The sequence below is a fragment of the Saccostrea echinata genome, unplaced genomic scaffold, assembly GCF_033153115.1.
Source record: "Saccostrea echinata isolate AGI-Se365-2 ecotype Australia unplaced genomic scaffold, CSIRO_AGI_Sech_v1 ptg000004l, whole genome shotgun sequence".
NCBI classification, from domain to species: Eukaryota; Metazoa; Mollusca; class Bivalvia; order Ostreida; family Ostreidae; genus Saccostrea; species Saccostrea echinata.
This window is the reverse complement of record NW_026889753.1, coordinates 3,683,186-3,701,775: the sequence shown is the minus strand read 5'-3', so window position 1 is coordinate 3,701,775 and position 18,590 is coordinate 3,683,186. Positions and strand designations below refer to the sequence as shown.

The window sequence follows — 18,590 nt, the reverse complement described above, 5'->3', positions numbered from 1 at the left end:
AGCGAATTCAGATAAAACTTAGAGACTAGCATTGTTTTTGAAAGGGGCAGCCAGAGAAAAAAAATAATTTACCTAAAAATCTTGACAAGCAAAAAAAAAAAAACAAAAAACAAACAAACACCCCCCCCCCTAAAAAAAAAAAAACAAACAAACAAAAAGAGAATAAATCTTCAAACTCGAAAATTCTATTTGGGGAGAGGGTGGTCCAACTTCTTTCAGTACCAAATTTAACTCATACGTCACTACGTACATGGCCCTTATTTGACTAAACTACAACAAAAAGTGGGAGGGGGTCAACCAGACTTTCATTGAACATTTTCAGTTGTAAAAAGTTATGGCTAGAAAAATGTTTGGTGGCCACCCCCCCCCCCCCCGCTACCAGTGTGATATAGTGAGACTTACCCAATAGTGAGTATTTCCCGGGAGGTCTGGCTATATAGCCCTAAACGACCATAGTGGGACTTCCCCTTCCGTGTTTGGTCAGTTTCGATTTTATTTACATCGATGATATATATTTTGCATATTTAGGTAATGATCTTATATATTAAAAAAAGATGAATAGTTTCAAATGAATCAATATAAAAGTGCGCATTAAAAATTTATCGTGCACAGCAGATTATAGTATTGTTCCGAGACAAAAGAAAAAAGACATAATTAGTTTAACAGTAAAGAGGTCATTACCCGTAGAAACGTGCAGTTTGCCTATGTTTACCTGCATGGTTAAGAAGTTTTAATTATAAAAATCACTACAAGTATTAGCTTTCCTAAAAAGCTTGTCTGACTTGAGCAAATTCATTTTTATGTGAAGAATCAAGAAAAGCCGGTTTAATCCTGCATGTGTAAGCAACATGACTCTGAGTCATGAAATGAATTCTTTTGCAAAGAAACAAGGAAAGTTCAATTCAGTGGCTTCTATGTACACTATATAACTTGTAATTTTGTTTTTATTTTTATATACGTAGGAACCGGGAGGAGGGGGGGGGGCTGCCCCACAATAATTTTGTCGATTATACATAGCTATTTTATGCTTGTGTCCCCTAAATTATGTAAATATTAATTTCTGATATTTTTTTTATGTTCTATAAGAATTTTTTTCTTGATAGTGTCCACCCTGAACTTAAAATTTCTGAAATTTCTTTTAACGGGCCTGTTCATGGATACAAAGATATAACCAGTGGCTTTGAAAGAAAAAGTTACAACACAAAAAAATCTAAACATCAATTGGTAAACAATTTTGGTAACAGGATATTTTTTTTTAAATAAACGTGTTACAAATGAGCTAACATCTTTGCATTTAAGCAAAAGAATATTCAACATCGGAGTATTCTTCCCTTTGATATTTTTTTTAACTATGAATAAATCTAACGTCTGCAAGTTATGAATATGTGTTGATTTATAAAAATTTTAAAGGTAGAGAGACTTTGTATGCATTGAAAATAAACAGCCATTAGTTAATCTGATAAAGATAATGGACAAGTGTTCGACCTAACCAGCTTTATTCCTTCTGTTTTGCTGGACATGAATGATGCATTCGAGAATGGCCAAATGTTATGTAACCTGTATAATGTGATAATAATGACTTCAGGTCCAGTGCTCTGGCTTGTTTGGGTCTTCAGCATGTTTCCTTCACTCCTCGTGCTCCCCAACTGATATTTAAGATAGTATGAAGTTTCCAAGATCAAGTTATCACACGAATTCTATTGAACGACTTGACCAGCAAGCCTTGGCTAAATCTAGTACTGTATGACGCCATGACGTCAGACAATTAAAATGTTTTAATTATTTATTCATGTATTTATTTATTTATTCATATAGGACGGATAACTTTTATCCAAACACTGAAAACGTTATTAAAAAAAACATTGTTTTACAATAAAAAAAATATTCGGAAACTAAATTAAAGGGGGAAGTTTCGCTATGAAGGCGGAAGACTGACTATATCGTGAGACTTTCCCCTGGAGAAGTCTCACTATATAGCTAGTCTTCCGTGGGAAGTCTTACCATCTAGGCAGCCTTCAGGGGGAACGACACAAGGTACATGTCTGAACCTATAACATACAGATTTGAAAATATGGGTCCGATTGATAAAGTATTAAGGCAGAAATTTGAAAAATCTCGAATAACCTCGGCCCGGGTTTGCGTACCTAATTTTACCAACACTTGCAGCGAACACCCTGCCACCTAGCGTTATGATGCCGCATTAAATTCACACTACTTGTATTCGTCTTCGTTGAATGCGTTTCATGGTTTGCGTGACTGAATTTACATTTGTAATAGAGATGATCATAATTATTTATTAAAGAAACTGTATCAATTTAAAGGAAAGAAGAACGAATTTACAAGAATAAAGCAACATAGAAGTAAGGACAAAATGAAGAATGAAAAAAGTTCAAAGTGAAATGTAATAAAAACGAATATGAAAACAATCAAGTGACATATAGTTACAATAATAAAAAAGAACTAGATGGTTCTCGTTGCGAGCAACGAGTGGGTCTTCCGTCTGATTTTGGATAAGATTCGTCAAGATCTTGACTGAGATATTCGTCTATAAAAAATTAAAGGATGCATATTGTTAAAAACATTATTCTGATCATCTTTTGTTCAATATTGCTTATCAAAATATTTCTCCTTTTCGAGATATAAAGTGTCAAAGATTTAGCATTCTGGCCCATTAAGGTCCCTTATTACGTAACATATGATCAAAATTTTATAATATATAGTTGCAGAATGTTAAGATGAACATTTTTGCTTCAGTAATTTATAGCAAAATATTGATCATTAAAAAGTTATAGATAAAAGACTTTTGGCCCTTCTGAGCCCCTAATTTGAGGGGTCAGCCCCTTTTTCTTGATATCAAATAAAAGGGCTTGTGATTTTGAAGACTTTTTGTTCAACAACTATTCAGAAATTTCCTTTCGTTTAAGAGATATATAGAATAACAATATTTAGGTGCCAGCCCTCCAAGTCCTTAATGGGGATGTCTTGCAAAAATTAAAAGGGTGTATATTGTTTAGAACATTATTCTGAACATCTTTTGTTCAATATTGCTTCTCAAAATATTTCTCCTTTTCGAGATACAAAGTGTCAAAGATTTAGCATTCTGGCCCCTTATGACCCCTTATTACGTAACATATGATCAAAATTTTATAATATATAGTTGCAGAATGTTAAGATGAACATTTTTGCTTCAGTAATTTATAACAAAATATTGATCATTAAAGAGTTATAGATAAAAGACTTTTGGCCCTTCTGAGCCCCTAATTTGAGGGGTCAGCCCCTTTTTCTTGATATCAAATGAAAGGTCTTGTGATTTTGAGGAGTTTTTGTTCAACAACTATTCAGAAATTTCCTTTCGTTTAAGAGATATATAGAATAACATTATTTAGGGGCCAGCCCTCCAAGTCCTTAATGGGGATGTCTTGCAAAAATTTAAAGGGTGTATAGTGTTTAGAACATTATTCTGAACATCTTTTGTTCAATATTGCTTATCAAAATATTTCTCCTTTTGGAGATACAAAGTGTCAAAGATTTAGCATTCTGGCCCCTTATGGCCCCTTATTACGTAACATATGATCAAAATTTTATAATATATAGTTGCAGAATGTTAAGATGAACATTTTTGCTTCAGTAATTTATAACAAAATATTGATCATTAAAGAGTTATAGATAAAAGACTTTTGGCCCTTCTGAGCCCCTAATTTGAGGGGTCAGCCCCTTTTTCTTGATATCAAATGAAAGGTCTTGTGATTTTGAGGAGTTTTTGTTCAACAACTATTCAGAAATTTCCTTTCGTTTAAGAGATATATAGAATAACATTATTTAGGGGCCAGCCCTCCAAGTCCTTAATGGGGATGTCTTGCAAAAATTTAAAGGGTGTATAGTGTTTAGAACATTATTCTGAACATCTTTTGTTCAATATTGCTTATCAAAATATTTCTCCTTTTGGAGATACAAAGTGTCAAAGATTTAGCATTCTGGCCCCTTATGGCCCCTTATTACGTAACATATGATCAAAATTTTATAATATATAGCTACAGAATGTCAAGATAAACATTTTTGCTTCAGTAATTTATAACAAAATATTGATCATTAAAAAGTTATAGATTTAAGATTTTTGGCCCTTCTGAGCCCCTAATTTGAGGGGTCAGCCCCTTTTTCTTGATATCAAATGAAAGGTCTTGTGATTTTGAAGACTTTTTCTTCAATATGTTTTAACAAAATACTTCTATTTAAAATGTTATTATCAGAAATGTCTCTAAAATTCACTCATAAATCACGTCCTAAATTTTTACCCCTACCGAGCTTCCATACTTTGCACTTCCGGAAAATATGAAAACCAAGGTGCACATCTAGAACATGTCCTCTATCATCACTGAAAGTTTCAACACTCTAGCATTTGTCGTTCCTGAGTTTTTGTGCAGACACAAAGTCTATCTAAAAATCGATCAAAGGGCGATAACTTCTGACCGGAAGTGATTTTTCAAAAACTGACACGGCATTATAAACTTCAGATAGCAACGCATTAACCCTGAAAATTTGAAGCAAATCGATCGAGCGATCTCCAAGAAATCTTCTGCACAAAATCGGTAAGGAAAAAAAAAAGAATAATAATAATAATAATAATAAGAAAAGTGAAAAATCAACAATAGAATAATAGAAGGGTCTTCCGCAGAAGACGGAAGACCCTAATAAAGAAGTAGGCAGAATAAGAATAAAAGCAAGATAAATAGACTTTTGGCGGTAATTCCCTTCCATAAATAAATGGATTATTTTACATTCCTTTCAAAGAAGACTATTTTCTCGGTGAAAAATTCTATGATACCGCAAGTTTTGGGGTAATGTTTTTTTTTAATATCTTAATGAGTAATATAATTACTCCGTCCTCATTCATCAAAATAGCCTTATAATGATTCATTTCAGTTCAGTTCTTTTATTCCTTGTATCAACAGATACATCAGATAAACATAATTACATACATGTAATTACATATAGTATATACATAATTGACATGGCTAAAGAAGAGAATATATATAATATATATTACAATATATTCACACAATTTAAAATGACATTAAGATTAGATGTATACATATATATACATACATATAAATATACATATAAATATATATATATATATATATATATATATATATATATATATATATATATATATATATATATATATATATATATATATATATATATATTGTTGTGACATAGTAAATCACTCTTAAAAAATTAATATAAAAGTTCTAATTTACTTTCCCGTATATGATTTGCTTCTCTTAAAAACTTTCCAAGACCCCTTAATTCCTTTACATTTCGAGCGCTAAATAGTTGTATTAATTTATATACACTACTATTTTGATAATAATATCTTTTAATATATTTCTTTCTTATATTTTCATATGTTGGGCACTGTAAAATAAAGTGAAATTCATCTTCTATTTCATCCTGATTACATAATATGCATTTTCTATCATTTCTACCAGTATTCGTGTATCTACCCCTTTCAATATATAAATTGTGATCAGACATCCTAAATTTTGAAATTATTTCTCGATTTTTAACACTTAAAGGCTTGTTAAGGTAATATTGAAGGCAATGCGTATCTGTAAGATATTTGTATAAATTAGCTTTGGGCATAATGTTAATTTCTGCTCTTAATTCTTGAATGTAAATATCTTTCATTCTTTGTTCAATAAGTTTAAATGCATATTTTTCATCATAATATGTATGCATCAAGAAGTTTAATCCTAATTTATCCAGTTCTGTTTTAATGTTTACAATCCATTCATCATTTTCCTGTACCATTTCTTCATAACACGTCTTAAGAATACAATTTTCTGTTTTTCTCAGCTTTAACCAATATTTCATAATTTTTATTTTTCTTAAAATATGGCAGGGAAATCTACCTAGTTCAAGATAAAGAAGCTTATTACTAGCATTCTTTTTTAACCCTAAAGTTTTTTTACAGAACAGTACATGAACTTTTTCTATATCAATTCCTTTGTTAAAACCCCATACTTCGGAAGCATACGAAAGTATACTATTGACGTAAGTGTCGAAAACGGAGCATTTTGTTTGAGTATTAATCATTTAGTTTACTTTGAACACTAAAAAGAGCTTTTCTCCCCTGTTCTGCCAGCTTCTGTTGTGCTTTAGTAAATTTACCGTTATAATTTAATAATAATCCAAGATAATTAAACTCATTTACTATTTCTAATTCATTTTTGTCATAGAACCACTTCTCATTTTCTTTTATTTTTCCTCCATTTCTAAAAACCATTATTTTAGTTTTATCTGTATTTACAGTTAGATTCCATTTCTTACAATAATTGTGCAAAGAGTTAAGTATTTCTTGTAAAGCTTCGGGTGTTTAAATGAATGGATGATTAAACATTACATATACATATATAAAAGAAGTAATTATTCTAACGTAGTTTATCCTATATAAATTCTTGTGTATGTGTTCAGCATAAAAATACAGTGCAGACTGACAAATTCAATTTTCATGTTTATTCGAAGGTTAGAGAAAAATGACATTAACCTACAAGGACAGATACGGGTTGTCCATGTGTTCCTGCAAAGAAACAGAAAAAAAACATTTAACACCTATCGACTTATGCTGTGTAAAGTATAGCATCACTGAGTAAGTTTTTTAATTAAATAAATGAACTATCAATAATTTGAAGAAAAAAAATAACACTGATAGGAGTTACCATCATGCCCATGTGTTCCTGAGGGGAAAAAAAAGATACATGTATTTAAAAAAGAGAAAGAAAAAAAACAGCATCGAAGTGTACTGAAAATGAATAATATGAATGAAATGATATTTTTGTAGTATATAGACTTCATGTTTATCAATAATCAAACGGTAATACGGATAGCAGTTACCTGAATGGCCATGTGTTCCTACAAACAAAAGCAATTTTCAATGTATCATTTATAAAGTCGTTCCTGGCTGTAATGTTATATTGTGCTGGAGCGGCAACACAGATAACTATCTTAAAACTCGCAATTATAATAATTGTCGATAATTTGAAATTGAAATGGTTTTACCTGTATGACTCCCTGGACAAGCGATGTCCATCAGGTAATCTCCCATTGTATGAAGTACATCAAACCCACTGACTGTCCCAGGTTTGCCGTTGGAGTCTATTGCCGACAGTTCTTGAGTATTTACAAGGCTACCGATCCCGATCGCATGGACAGTAGCTTGATGCTGCAACTGCTTGGCTTCAGCTATTGTTTTGTTTGTATCTTTGGATTTACCGTCGGTTAAAACAACCACAATACGAGAAGCAGAGTGACGCCCACCATGTGAGTGAGAAAATGCGTTTTCTCTCACAAATTTCAAAGCATCTGCTGTGTTTGTACCAGACATCAGAAAAGTGAGACTTTGAATTTTCTGCAGAAGTTGATTCCTATCATGATAGGTGTTTAAGTAAAAGTCATTTCGAACAGTATCCCCAAAAGTTATACATCCAAATTGAACATTGTCCCTGCCAATCTTAAACTTTTTAGTGAAATTGTAAACAAAATCTTTTTCAATTTCGAAGTCGTCATGACTCAGGCTTTCTGAAGCATCCAGGACGAAAACGATATCTGCCGCCTTTGGTCCACACACTGAATTGAAGAAATTTTCAGTGCAATATAATGCATTATTCATAAGCACGAGGTATATAGATTTTATTACAATTAACGAATAGTATGCGAAAATTTTCGAGAAGATTTTTCATGAAAATACGCGACAGGAAAGCAAGACGAGAATCAAATTGATATACTCTTTCATTTTCCTAATCTCTGCATGTTCCTTCGTTTTTAAATAACCTTTAAATTTAAATTTCACATCAATATCATTCAATTGATTATATATAACAGAGAAAAATTGAATTTACAAAGTTTCGAAATTTTCGCTGCCAAATTTTGAAAAAAGCTAAGGAATAATACATACGATGAAAAATATTTACCAGGGATTGTTGTGGTTGTCGTTAATCTTGTTGTTGTTGTTTTATGAGTTGTGGTTGTCGTTGCTTTTGTTGTGGTAGTTGTGGGGTGGGTTTTGTGAGTTGTGGTAGTTGTGGGGTGGGTTTTGTGAGTTGTGGTAGTTGTGGGGTGCGTTCTGTGAGTTGGTTTTGCTGTTGTTGTTGTTGTGGGCTGGGTTTTGTGGACAGTGATATGAGTTGTAGGGTGTGTTGAGGGGTGCGTTGTCCTGTGAGTTGTAATTTTATGGGTTGTTGTGGTAGAGGGTTGCTTTGTAGTAGGCATTCCTTCAACATAAATTGAAATGTTTAAGAATAGAATTTCCCTTCAACTTTCGATTTTTGAATGTACACTTCTGAAAAATAGACATGCATGCCATTGAGTATCTTCCGATCGCATCTTTTCGGGCCTTTCCGGCAAACTCGGGGAAACACCTCAAATGTATTTACAAATTTTATGTAAAATATAGTCGCACCCTATTTACAAAAGTATTGGATAGAGAAGGGTGAGTATCCCTTCTGTTTTATACTTTAGGTAGTATCTTTACATTCAATGAAGTTTCAGGCTCTACAATTAAGAGGTCCCCCTACATTTATTTCAATGTTTAAATAAAGAGGGTTGTCATGGACGCCTTAACACATTAAAAACATTAAGCCCGGTTTACACTCTTTGCTTTTGCAGCTGCTTTGAAGCAGAACTGCAAAAGAAGAGCGTGTTAACTAGGGTTTATGCACTGCATGCCTGCAAGCAGACAAATTAGAACTTGCTCTATTTCAGTCTGCAAAGCAGACATAACTGACCAATCTGATATGAAATTATATGATTAAAAAGTGAGAGTAGGTATGGTAAGCAGAAGGTATAAACTCTCTGTCTGCTTTGCAGAGTAAAAAGCAGACCGAAAAAGAAGCTGCAAAAGCAGAGCGTGTAAACCGAAACCGGGCTTAAGGTTGTCGGAAAGATCCGAGAATTTGCGATTGGATCATAAACATCAGAGGTGGGATCAGGTGTGGAGGAGTGAGCATCCACTGTCGACCGGTCACACCCGCCGTGTGCTCCTTGTCATGATCGGGAAATAACGGAAAAATCCGTGGACAATTCAGTGTGTAAATAATGGCCTAACAATTAGTATGAAAAATGTAAGTCAAAATTTGACTTGATAGGCTGTATTTGCTGACAAGACAAAAGACGTGCTTGTTTGCATTATGTTTGTTCTCTATCCCTTCGCAATATCCAGCTGTAAAGTCCACCTCATGCAGTCAAAGATGAATGGAGAGGACTTAATTCCAATTTGTATTCATGATAAAAGATAAACTTAATTGTTTCTGGAAAATTGCAGAAAAATTCTTTAAAAATTCAATTAAATTAAAAATATTTTCACTTAAAGCTCAATTTGATATTAGACTTTTTGGTATATCAACGTATCACCTTTAACGCATTCTTTGTTGTTGCAAAAGTTGTCGTCACAGCAGTATTGGCATTCTGTTATGGGAAACTGGAACTGTCTCTTACCGAAGGCAATGGGTAACGATTTAGGATGTCCATGAAACTGTCCTCCTACAGAATCCTGACACACCTTTATATTAAAAATAAAATTGTTACGTAAAATTTTGTTGTAATTTTATCTGAGTGCAATATGTATGCTTTGAATGTTATATTTTATGGGGGTGGGTTGGAATTCTATAAAATTTGTTGCAAATAACAAATGAATGATCAATTAAACAAAATGAAATTTTGTTTTTACAACTGTCTGGTCTTCATGGTGTTTTTATAACTTCACACGGTTATTGTCAGAAAAACAAATAAAAATGCACTCACGTGTTTTTTCTCACAACGACGTTGATATCGCTCTTGAAACAATTCTGTAAGGACCAATGTAGCTAGACAAGTCTATAAAATAGGACATACCACCATACATATTGAAGGACCACTATTAATTTGAAAGTTTGATATTTTTAACTTTCTTTTTTATGCTTTTTAAATGAAAGTTCGTACCTCATCATAATTACAGACATCTACTTTTTCACATGTTCCAGGACTAGCTGCATCCGGGCAATTAAAACAGACAGTGCCATTTACCATGTTGACAGCTACAGTCGAGATAACGCTTTATCAATTTTCGTTTGATTTCACTTTTATTCAAATTTAAGTTTTAAAAATAAAGAGGTAATGGCTTAAGTTTTCCCATAAGCATATTTTTGTAGCACAACAAAGCCTCAACGACTCTTTATAATGTTATTGTTTTTTGACACTTATCACTTTCATTGTATCTATTTCAATCAACTCCCCAAAATTGAAAGAATAGAAAACAAGGGTTAATCATTAAAAAAAAATAATCTGTCAATATAGTAAGTCTCGTTTTTGCTTTCTCATCACTGAATCTCAAGGCCGGGAGTTGCTTTAAAGATTGTCTTTTGAAGAATATTTAAGGAAATGAAAAACCAGAAATAACATCTCAATGAAAATGCTTGTAAAAAGCTTGAACACAAGTACTTTTATTTTACTTTCTACACTCTACACATGATATTGGGGGGGGGGGGGGGGGGTTGCGATGTATCTCATTCTCACAACTTCTGGGGTCCCGAGCCCATTGTCCCACGGGCCATGAGTGGACCCAGGACCCCCGACATTTTGAGGATGGATGTACCTATGTAAAATCATTTAATTTTTGACATACTTTTGTCAGGACACCCTTGTCTGTTGCAAAATTCTTTCGTGCAACATTCTTCACAAAGATGAAGATTTTCAAATTGCCTCTTGACAGGTTGTGTTACTGTTCGTTTCCGGCCATTTAATACCCTACAAGTCTGCAAAAGAAGTACCCAAATATAGGCATTTTTATTCCTTTTGAAATTATAGTTTACGTAAAAGAACAAAACTTTTACAAAAAATAAAAAAACTAAATCTTACATCTTCTATTCGACATCCCAAGTCGTAATACAGAAATCCTTGTTCAGTCACATAAAAATCTGTAAAGCATTGCTAGAAAAAAAGGAATTTATGACATGATAATCAGAAAAGTTGTAATTCCTTTTACTGATATCGCTCAACAACAATAAAAGTTATTATGGGAGAATTTTGAAATCTCAATCGCATGAACTCTGAATTTTCCGTATATAATATGATATAAGTATATGTTTCAATGGATATGTACATGTTTGATTTTAATGGTACTTCTCGTGACCATCAGTGTTTAAAAAATCAACAACAACAAAAACAACACTTACGTAATGGTCTGAACAATTAACCACAGTCGTGCAGTCTTGGGGGAATGATACCCCAGTACACTGCAAGCATTGTAATCCTAAAACAATAGAAATATTCTGACAAGCTAATGCAATAATCTCTTGATACACGTATATATTATTTCTTCAAAATATTGAAGAGAGTCACATTAACAATACAAACAAGTCTACTTATAAAACATCATACAATTAAACTGATTTAATAATTGTGTTTTTGACAAGAAAGTAAGTATATAATGATTGTTGAAAAATAAAAACTCTAAAATTCAATGCATTTTTATAATTTATATGAAAAAGAATACAGTACCTTCTCCAACAGCTAAAATGGCGACACCTACCACTAAAAAATAAGGGAAAAGTATAACCGTTTTAGTTATTCTCCCGATATTGTGCACTGCAAATGAGTAATGCCAAGAAGCTACTGTTTTATTAACTTGAAGATCCAAGGTAAATGAAATTATCAATGTTAAGTGAGATCATACTCTTTAGCTTGCTGAAGTCATTTTTTTCAATCCTTCATTCTTCTCTCTCTTTCTGTTGAAGAAGTAGAATTTCTAAACACACATACCTGCAGCAAGGAAACACCGGAAACTGGTCATGAAGAAAGAGAGGTGCACAACCGTTAAAAATTATAATTTTACCAAAATTGTTGTAATATTCCTTATCAAGTGCTCGTGACCTCAGAGAATCGCTCACATTTGACACTAGGTAACCTTCGATTGTCTTTGTCTGAGCCGATACTGATAATGCATGAGAATGTATGTTTCTATATTTGTGATACATTTAAAAATTATAAATAAATATTAGACCTAACTAAATTTTTTAATCTCGTTCCCCAAAAGTTCTTCAAAGAATTCCTTCTAGTGGTTAACCTGTTGTGTCGTTTTCAATGAAAATTAAGTACCGTAACAGGCCCGTAAAACGCGAGGGACCAGGGGACCCGCCCCAGTATTTTGCTATAGTAAATTTTCAATTAGATGCTGGTTGTCCCTTCCCCCCCCCCCTCCTTTTGTTGCTGTAAGGTTGAGTTCTGGCAAATTCCAGGATAGTTAAGGACGGTTTTTTTTTGTTGCTGTTTTGTTTTGTTTTGTTTTTTTTATTTTGCTTTTCGTCACATTATTTTGGAAGTTGCCCCCCCCCCCAACTTTTTGGACAGTATATATATATATTGGAGGGGGGTTAAGAATTTTTTGGGGAGGTTCAACCCCACCCCACCCCCCACTTTTGAAACCGTTGCTAAGGGCCTGCATGTAAATTTTTTTTCAAATAAAATGGTAACTTTTACTTTAAAACATACATCACAAATAAACGAATTGTATCTCTTTGGTTGATATACATGTATTGTCCAAAATTTTGAAATGTGTGTTACTCCTGATGATTCAATCAAACGAGGAAAGACAACTCAGTTTATATATTACTTGTACGGACTTCTATGGAAGCCTAAACTTCATTCATGTTGTTATGAAATTTCTTCATTATATACTGATAGTTTATATGCTTGTATAATGAGGAAGCATCAGCATATAATGACAAAGTATTAGTATCAGCATATAATGAAGAAATATCAGCATATAAAGACAAAGTTTCAGCATAAATTTTCAAAGTATCAGCGTAATATCAATCAGCATATAATGATTAATGAAGTATCATCACAACATAAATGATATACATGTAAGACGGTTGATGGGACTTTAATTATATAGGCTAATCTGGGTGGGAGAAATAAAAAAAATGTTCTCAAATACCTGTATTATAAATTCTTCATTTTCTTTTCAATTGCACTCTTTTAAATATATATACTGGAAGACTGCAGATTTAAAAAAACGCACAAGAGGAAAGATGCAAACTGGGTGAGGTACAAATACTATACACTGTCTAAAGCAATCTTTTTTACTGCAGTGGGACGGGGAGTTAGTTTGCAACAGATGAACTTCTGTTGAGATGTTTTTTACCTCACCTCGACGAAGTCAAAATGATCTGATACTACAGTACACAAACAGGGTGGTGGTCACTGTCGGAAATGTTGTTTTTTTTTATTTTACTTTCTACACTACTTCATTTTTTTAAGAAGGTGTGAATGCATGGGAGAGGGCTACATCTCTTTAGGATCCCTGTGATGGAGCAAGTGCGGGATGTGATTCACCCCCACAAAGATTTTGGCTCAAATCATACATAAGTGACTAGTTCAAGTTCATTTCTTACCTGAACTCAAAAAAACGTTGTTGCAGGATTTAAAATAACAATGAATAGTCCACATATATTTATTTTTTCGTGTATGTCAACTTCACAACTTAAAGTTTGCTGACCATGTTTACTGGCCTTAATGGGTTTACTTTGGGACATACAATGAGAATTTGGGATCGAATCGTGTAACTAGGAATCCATTATTTTAAGCAAAAAAAAAGAAGAAAAAAAAGAAAAGTATTTCACCTCGAATGCATTTATTTATAGATATTTCAGTGATTGCATACGACAACATAATTTATCTACCGGTACACCGACATCAACTTCATCAAGCCAATCTTAATATCAAGCGTAAGTCTTCTTCAGGGAATTCTCAAGACCTATCATGGCTGATGAAGAAGACATGCTGTTGCATTTATCTTGGTTAGATTGTTGATCATGATTTTCTTAAATCTTATTAAAAGAAAGTTTAACTTTTGCTTCATTTTTTTTCATTACTGAGATCTTGTGGAATTGTAGCCCCCCTCCGAATGCGTCAGTTTAAAGTTTTACAGGCAGATCCAATCAAAGTAGCTATAAGCAGTACCTGGACCAAACTTGCAATCATGGATACACTCTACCAGACTGGATCTGAACTTCATTTTCCACATAAGTAACAAGTTTAAAATTTTTAGATCATTGTTCATTCCAAATAACTACAAGCCCTATTGTGACCAAACTTAACTGGATGAGGTATCTAGGGATGCACACTACCAGACTTGCCTCGGATGATCCAACAAGAGTTGATTTAACACTTTGGAGACAAGTATTTGACCATTAGGGTTTATACAAGTAACATGAATATTGTGTACAATGACACGTTTGTGAGCTCTGCTAGAAATTATCCTTGTGTGCTTGACAAGATATGTACAGCAACATAAATGAACTCACATTGCTTCTCGGGCTTCTCTACGGTTTCCCTATTGTTAAATTATACGTTTCATCAAAGTAGCAATGGACCACGGTGCCTCTGGTGACCAAACTTGTTTTTATCTGGGGATGAACACTACTGCTATACTTCGGATTCTGGGCCCCGTTTTACAAAAGAACTTTCGACTACATTCAAAATGTAATTTTTGATTAACTTTCCATCTTACATTAATTTTAAAGTCATATATGGTGTATTTTTGATACATTCAGATAACCAAAATTTAAAATATCTTTCTATTTGACTTATAACTTTATATAAAGATAGGACTTTTCTGTAAATTACACAATTTAAATCAACCGCGTTTCAAAGATATAAAAAATTAAAACAATCACCGATTTATTTATGGTTTTAATCTTTTAAAAAAGAAGTTAGAAAGATATTTTAATCCCAGTAATAATTAGCTTTGGAAGATTTTACAATCAACTTAAGTTTTTGGTCGTAGTCGTAAGTTCTTATATGAAACGGGACCCTGGATCTGACCTATATTTTTGAATGAGTGACGGGGCAAAGGGTTTATGGAGTGGGTCCATTCCAAAATAACTATAAGCTTCGCGTTAACCAAACTTGCATGGATGATGAAACTAGAAATGCACACTGCCAGTTTTGTTTTGAATGGTGTTCTGATGTACATTTTCTGAAGGTTTTGAAGCAAGTCTATTCCCAAGTGATTTTACGCCCTATCATAACCAAATTTGCATGGATAATACATCTAGGGGTGCACACTGCCAAATATACTATAGTATGGACTTCGAATTCTCGATCTTACCTTCATTTTCCGGATGATTGAACGGTTTAAAGATGTTGGAGCAAGTTCATTCCCTATTAACTGCTAAATTTATCTAGATCAAACTTGTATGGATATATCTAGGGATGCACACTACCAGACTTGCTTCGGATATGCTTATCTGACCTTCTCTTGTCCTATGGTAACCAAACTTTCAACTATGTTGCATTTAGGGAAGCACATAACAAACATGCTTCGGATGCTGTATGTGACCTACATTTTCCAAATGATTAAACAGGTTAAAGATTTTGGAGCAGGTCTCAGTTATAGCTGTAAGCCCTTTGGTTACTAAACTTCCATGGATGACATATCTAGAGGTGCACACTACCAGATTTGCTTCAGATGTTGAATCTGGCCTGCATTTTTTCGATGATTGACGAGATTAAAGTTCTTGGAGCAAGTTCAGCCATACGATGATCAGATTTGCATGGATGTTGCATTTAGGAATGCACACTACATAATACGCATTTGGTGCATTACTTATGAATAATATTCGTCGAGTTAAACATCATCTTTGATTACCTATATTTTTTAATGTTCTTAAAGTTTTGTTGAAACATTCACTTGAAAACATTTCGTGTGATCATGCTTTGGAATTGGTTTTGGTCAGTTTTTTTTTCGTTTCTACCAAAGAAATTAATTGCGTATATCAAAGTTGGACTTTCTGGACGTCTCCTCCTCTATATGTCGTCATTGATTTGTTGTTTAGTTTCCTTTATAGCTGGAAATAATAGATCAAAGTTTCACCACCTTAATGATGTCTGAAAAGAGTCAAATTAATTTTTTTTTATTCGTTTCCACAAGCAATCCGTTTTGATTTTTGCTTGTCACTCATCAAATAAAGTACCCATCTAGCAGAAATCTTCTTGTTAAAATGATCTTTAAAGATTTTATTAATATCTCCCAAAACCCCTGACTCAGTGGTCAGGCATTGCATAGATCTGGTAAAAAGACCCTTTCTCATTACAATTTTGTATATTTGCCTCCTAGATGTTCAGGAGCAGAGGAGGTTTTCAAAGAATAAATACATTTCCACTGTATGAGTATTATTAATAAAAGAGCCCCACACAAACACCAGAACCCTAACCCGGGGGCTATGAATTTCACAATTTCGGAACATCATAACCATGCAATTAGTTTGTTTGTGAATACCCAGGAGCAGAGAAGACTTTCGAAGAAATAATACATTTTCATCATATAATGAATAGACCCTAACAGAATCCCTGACCCAGGGGCCATGAATTTCACAATTTTGAAGACGCACCCTTACTCATCATATGATAATCATGCACTTAATCTATCTGCTTAATACTCAGGTGCAATAAAAACCATTTTCAAAGAATACATGCACTTTCACTATATAATGTCTTGAGCCCCATCCTAACACAAGAACCCTTGAACCAGGGTCCATGAATTTCATAATTTTTGAGAATAATTTTTGAAAAGCCACACTTGCTCTTCCTAACTATGTACTTAGTTTCTGCTAAAAAAAAAAACAGTATGAGAGATTATTGAAGGATTCATGCATTTCACTATATGAACAATAGAACCCCACCCAACACCAGAAGTGAAGACCCTGGGGCCATGAATTTCACAACTTTGGAAGAGGGCTCAATGCTTATTATAATCATGCAAATAGTTTGACTGCTTGATGTCCAGGAGTAAAGAAGATAACATTAATTTAGACGGTTTTGTATGGCACGCCAATTTCACAAAAATTAGCGAAACTTAGTTTCACAGTTGATAAACTAGGTTTATCGACTGTAAACTATAGTTTACAAACCGTGAATTATAGTTAACGATTCGTTAACTATAGTTTTCATCTGTAAAACTATATTTAACGGTTGTTAACTATAGTTTACGAATGCTAATCTCAGTTTATTTGTCTGTAATTAAACGTTATCAATAGATTTTGTTGATAAACATAGATTCACATCTGTAAACTATAATTTACAATCGTGAACTATAGTTAATTCTACCACAGTTATTGACGAGATCAAAGAAATGCCGCGGACATTATTCTCCAATAAATCACGAACGTCATCAAAAAATTATCAGATCAGAAACACATGTCAAACCTGTACAGTTGAAATAAATATTTCAATGAAGAATCTAATACTTATTTAGACCATATCGATGTGTCGTCTTACGCAGTCTAAATAGTGTGTATTGCCTGAAACAGCTGATAAATATCCTTTTTATAGCCAAGTCGGGCTGTTCCACGGACCTCCCCAAAACATTTACACTCCGTGATTTTACAGATGAAGCAATGAAATAGACAACTGATTTTTTTATTTTACATTCATAAAAATTAATCAATATATGTTACAAACAAATTTATAAATAATTAAAGGATATTTTTAATCCAACGAAAGCTGAAACCGTCTGCATTTTATGCAATCGATACACAAGTAAACAAACAAATTGACTCTGGTGTTAAATGGAACAGCAAAATTTCGACATGGTGACCTAATTCGTTTCTCTATAGACAAAACGATCAGTCGTATTTTAGAGCTGTTAGTAGAATAGAAATAAAGTCCTTGTTGTCGTGAATGATGCAGGATAACCTCCTCGGTCTCGAAATGTTGTCTGAAATATAAAAGCCTCGGCTAACGCCTCGGCTTTTATATTTCAGACAACATTTCTCGACCTCGGAGGTTATCCTGCAACATTCACGATAACGCGGACTTTATTTCTTAAGTGTTGTTAATCATAGTTTCACAAATCGTGAAACGATATTTATCAGATAAACTATGTTTTACATTCGTTAACCATAGATTTCGGTTGTAAACTATAGTTAACTGTCATTTATACTCACAAACTATATTTAACAGACGTAAACTATACTTATCGATCGTAAACTATAGTTTTGAGAGCTAAACTATGATTCACATTTGCCAATCATAGTTTATCGTAATAAACTATAATTCACACTCGTAAACTATAGTTAAGAGTTGTTAAATATAGTTTATGAATCTAAACACCTGTTAACTGTTAACGATAGTTTTCAATTCGAAATTTCGCGGCACCAATCGCGAGAAGCAATAATGGGGTATATGTCTCTGGCGGAGAATATTAAGGACACGTGTTGAGCATTATCTAAAGCAAAGACCGAGTTATATATAATCAATATTACTTTCTCTATTTAAACAGAATTAATTGTATTTGTTTTAAAATGTCGTGTATATATACATTTCCTATGGGGAAATTTTTAGAAATATGATAAAATTTTAATTTTTTAAAAGACAGAATATAACGAGATTTTTGCTCAAGCAGAGGAGGGTGAAGCGCGTTTTACAATGTGCCAAGCATTTTCCCGCCACATCTCAACACCAAAACAAAGAAACAGGAAATGCAGTGGCGGATATAGATAGGGTTGTGGGGGTTTCAACGTCCTCCTTTGAATTTAAGAGAGAGAGAATGA

At 33.3% G+C, this 18,590-nt stretch overlaps 1 protein-coding gene across 1 annotated transcript; it reads right to left on the bottom strand.

Moving 5' to 3' along the window:
• Nucleotides 1–6,504: 6,504 nt before the first annotated feature.
• On the bottom strand, nt 6,505–11,827 carry LOC133179249 (mucin-3B-like). The gene is made up of 13 exons (XM_061314037.1): nt 11,797–11,827; nt 11,536–11,568; nt 11,211–11,287; nt 10,894–10,965; nt 10,661–10,790; nt 9,979–10,073; nt 9,802–9,873; nt 9,412–9,559; nt 7,974–8,273; nt 7,063–7,629; nt 6,898–6,915; nt 6,723–6,740; nt 6,505–6,583 (listed from the first exon to the last, which is right to left on the bottom strand). Exons 1-13 carry the CDS (start codon nt 11,825–11,827, stop codon nt 6,546–6,548), a joined length of 1,599 nt encoding a protein of 532 aa, XP_061170021.1. The 3' UTR covers nt 6,505–6,545.
• Between the last annotated feature and the right edge of the window lie 6,763 nt (nt 11,828–18,590).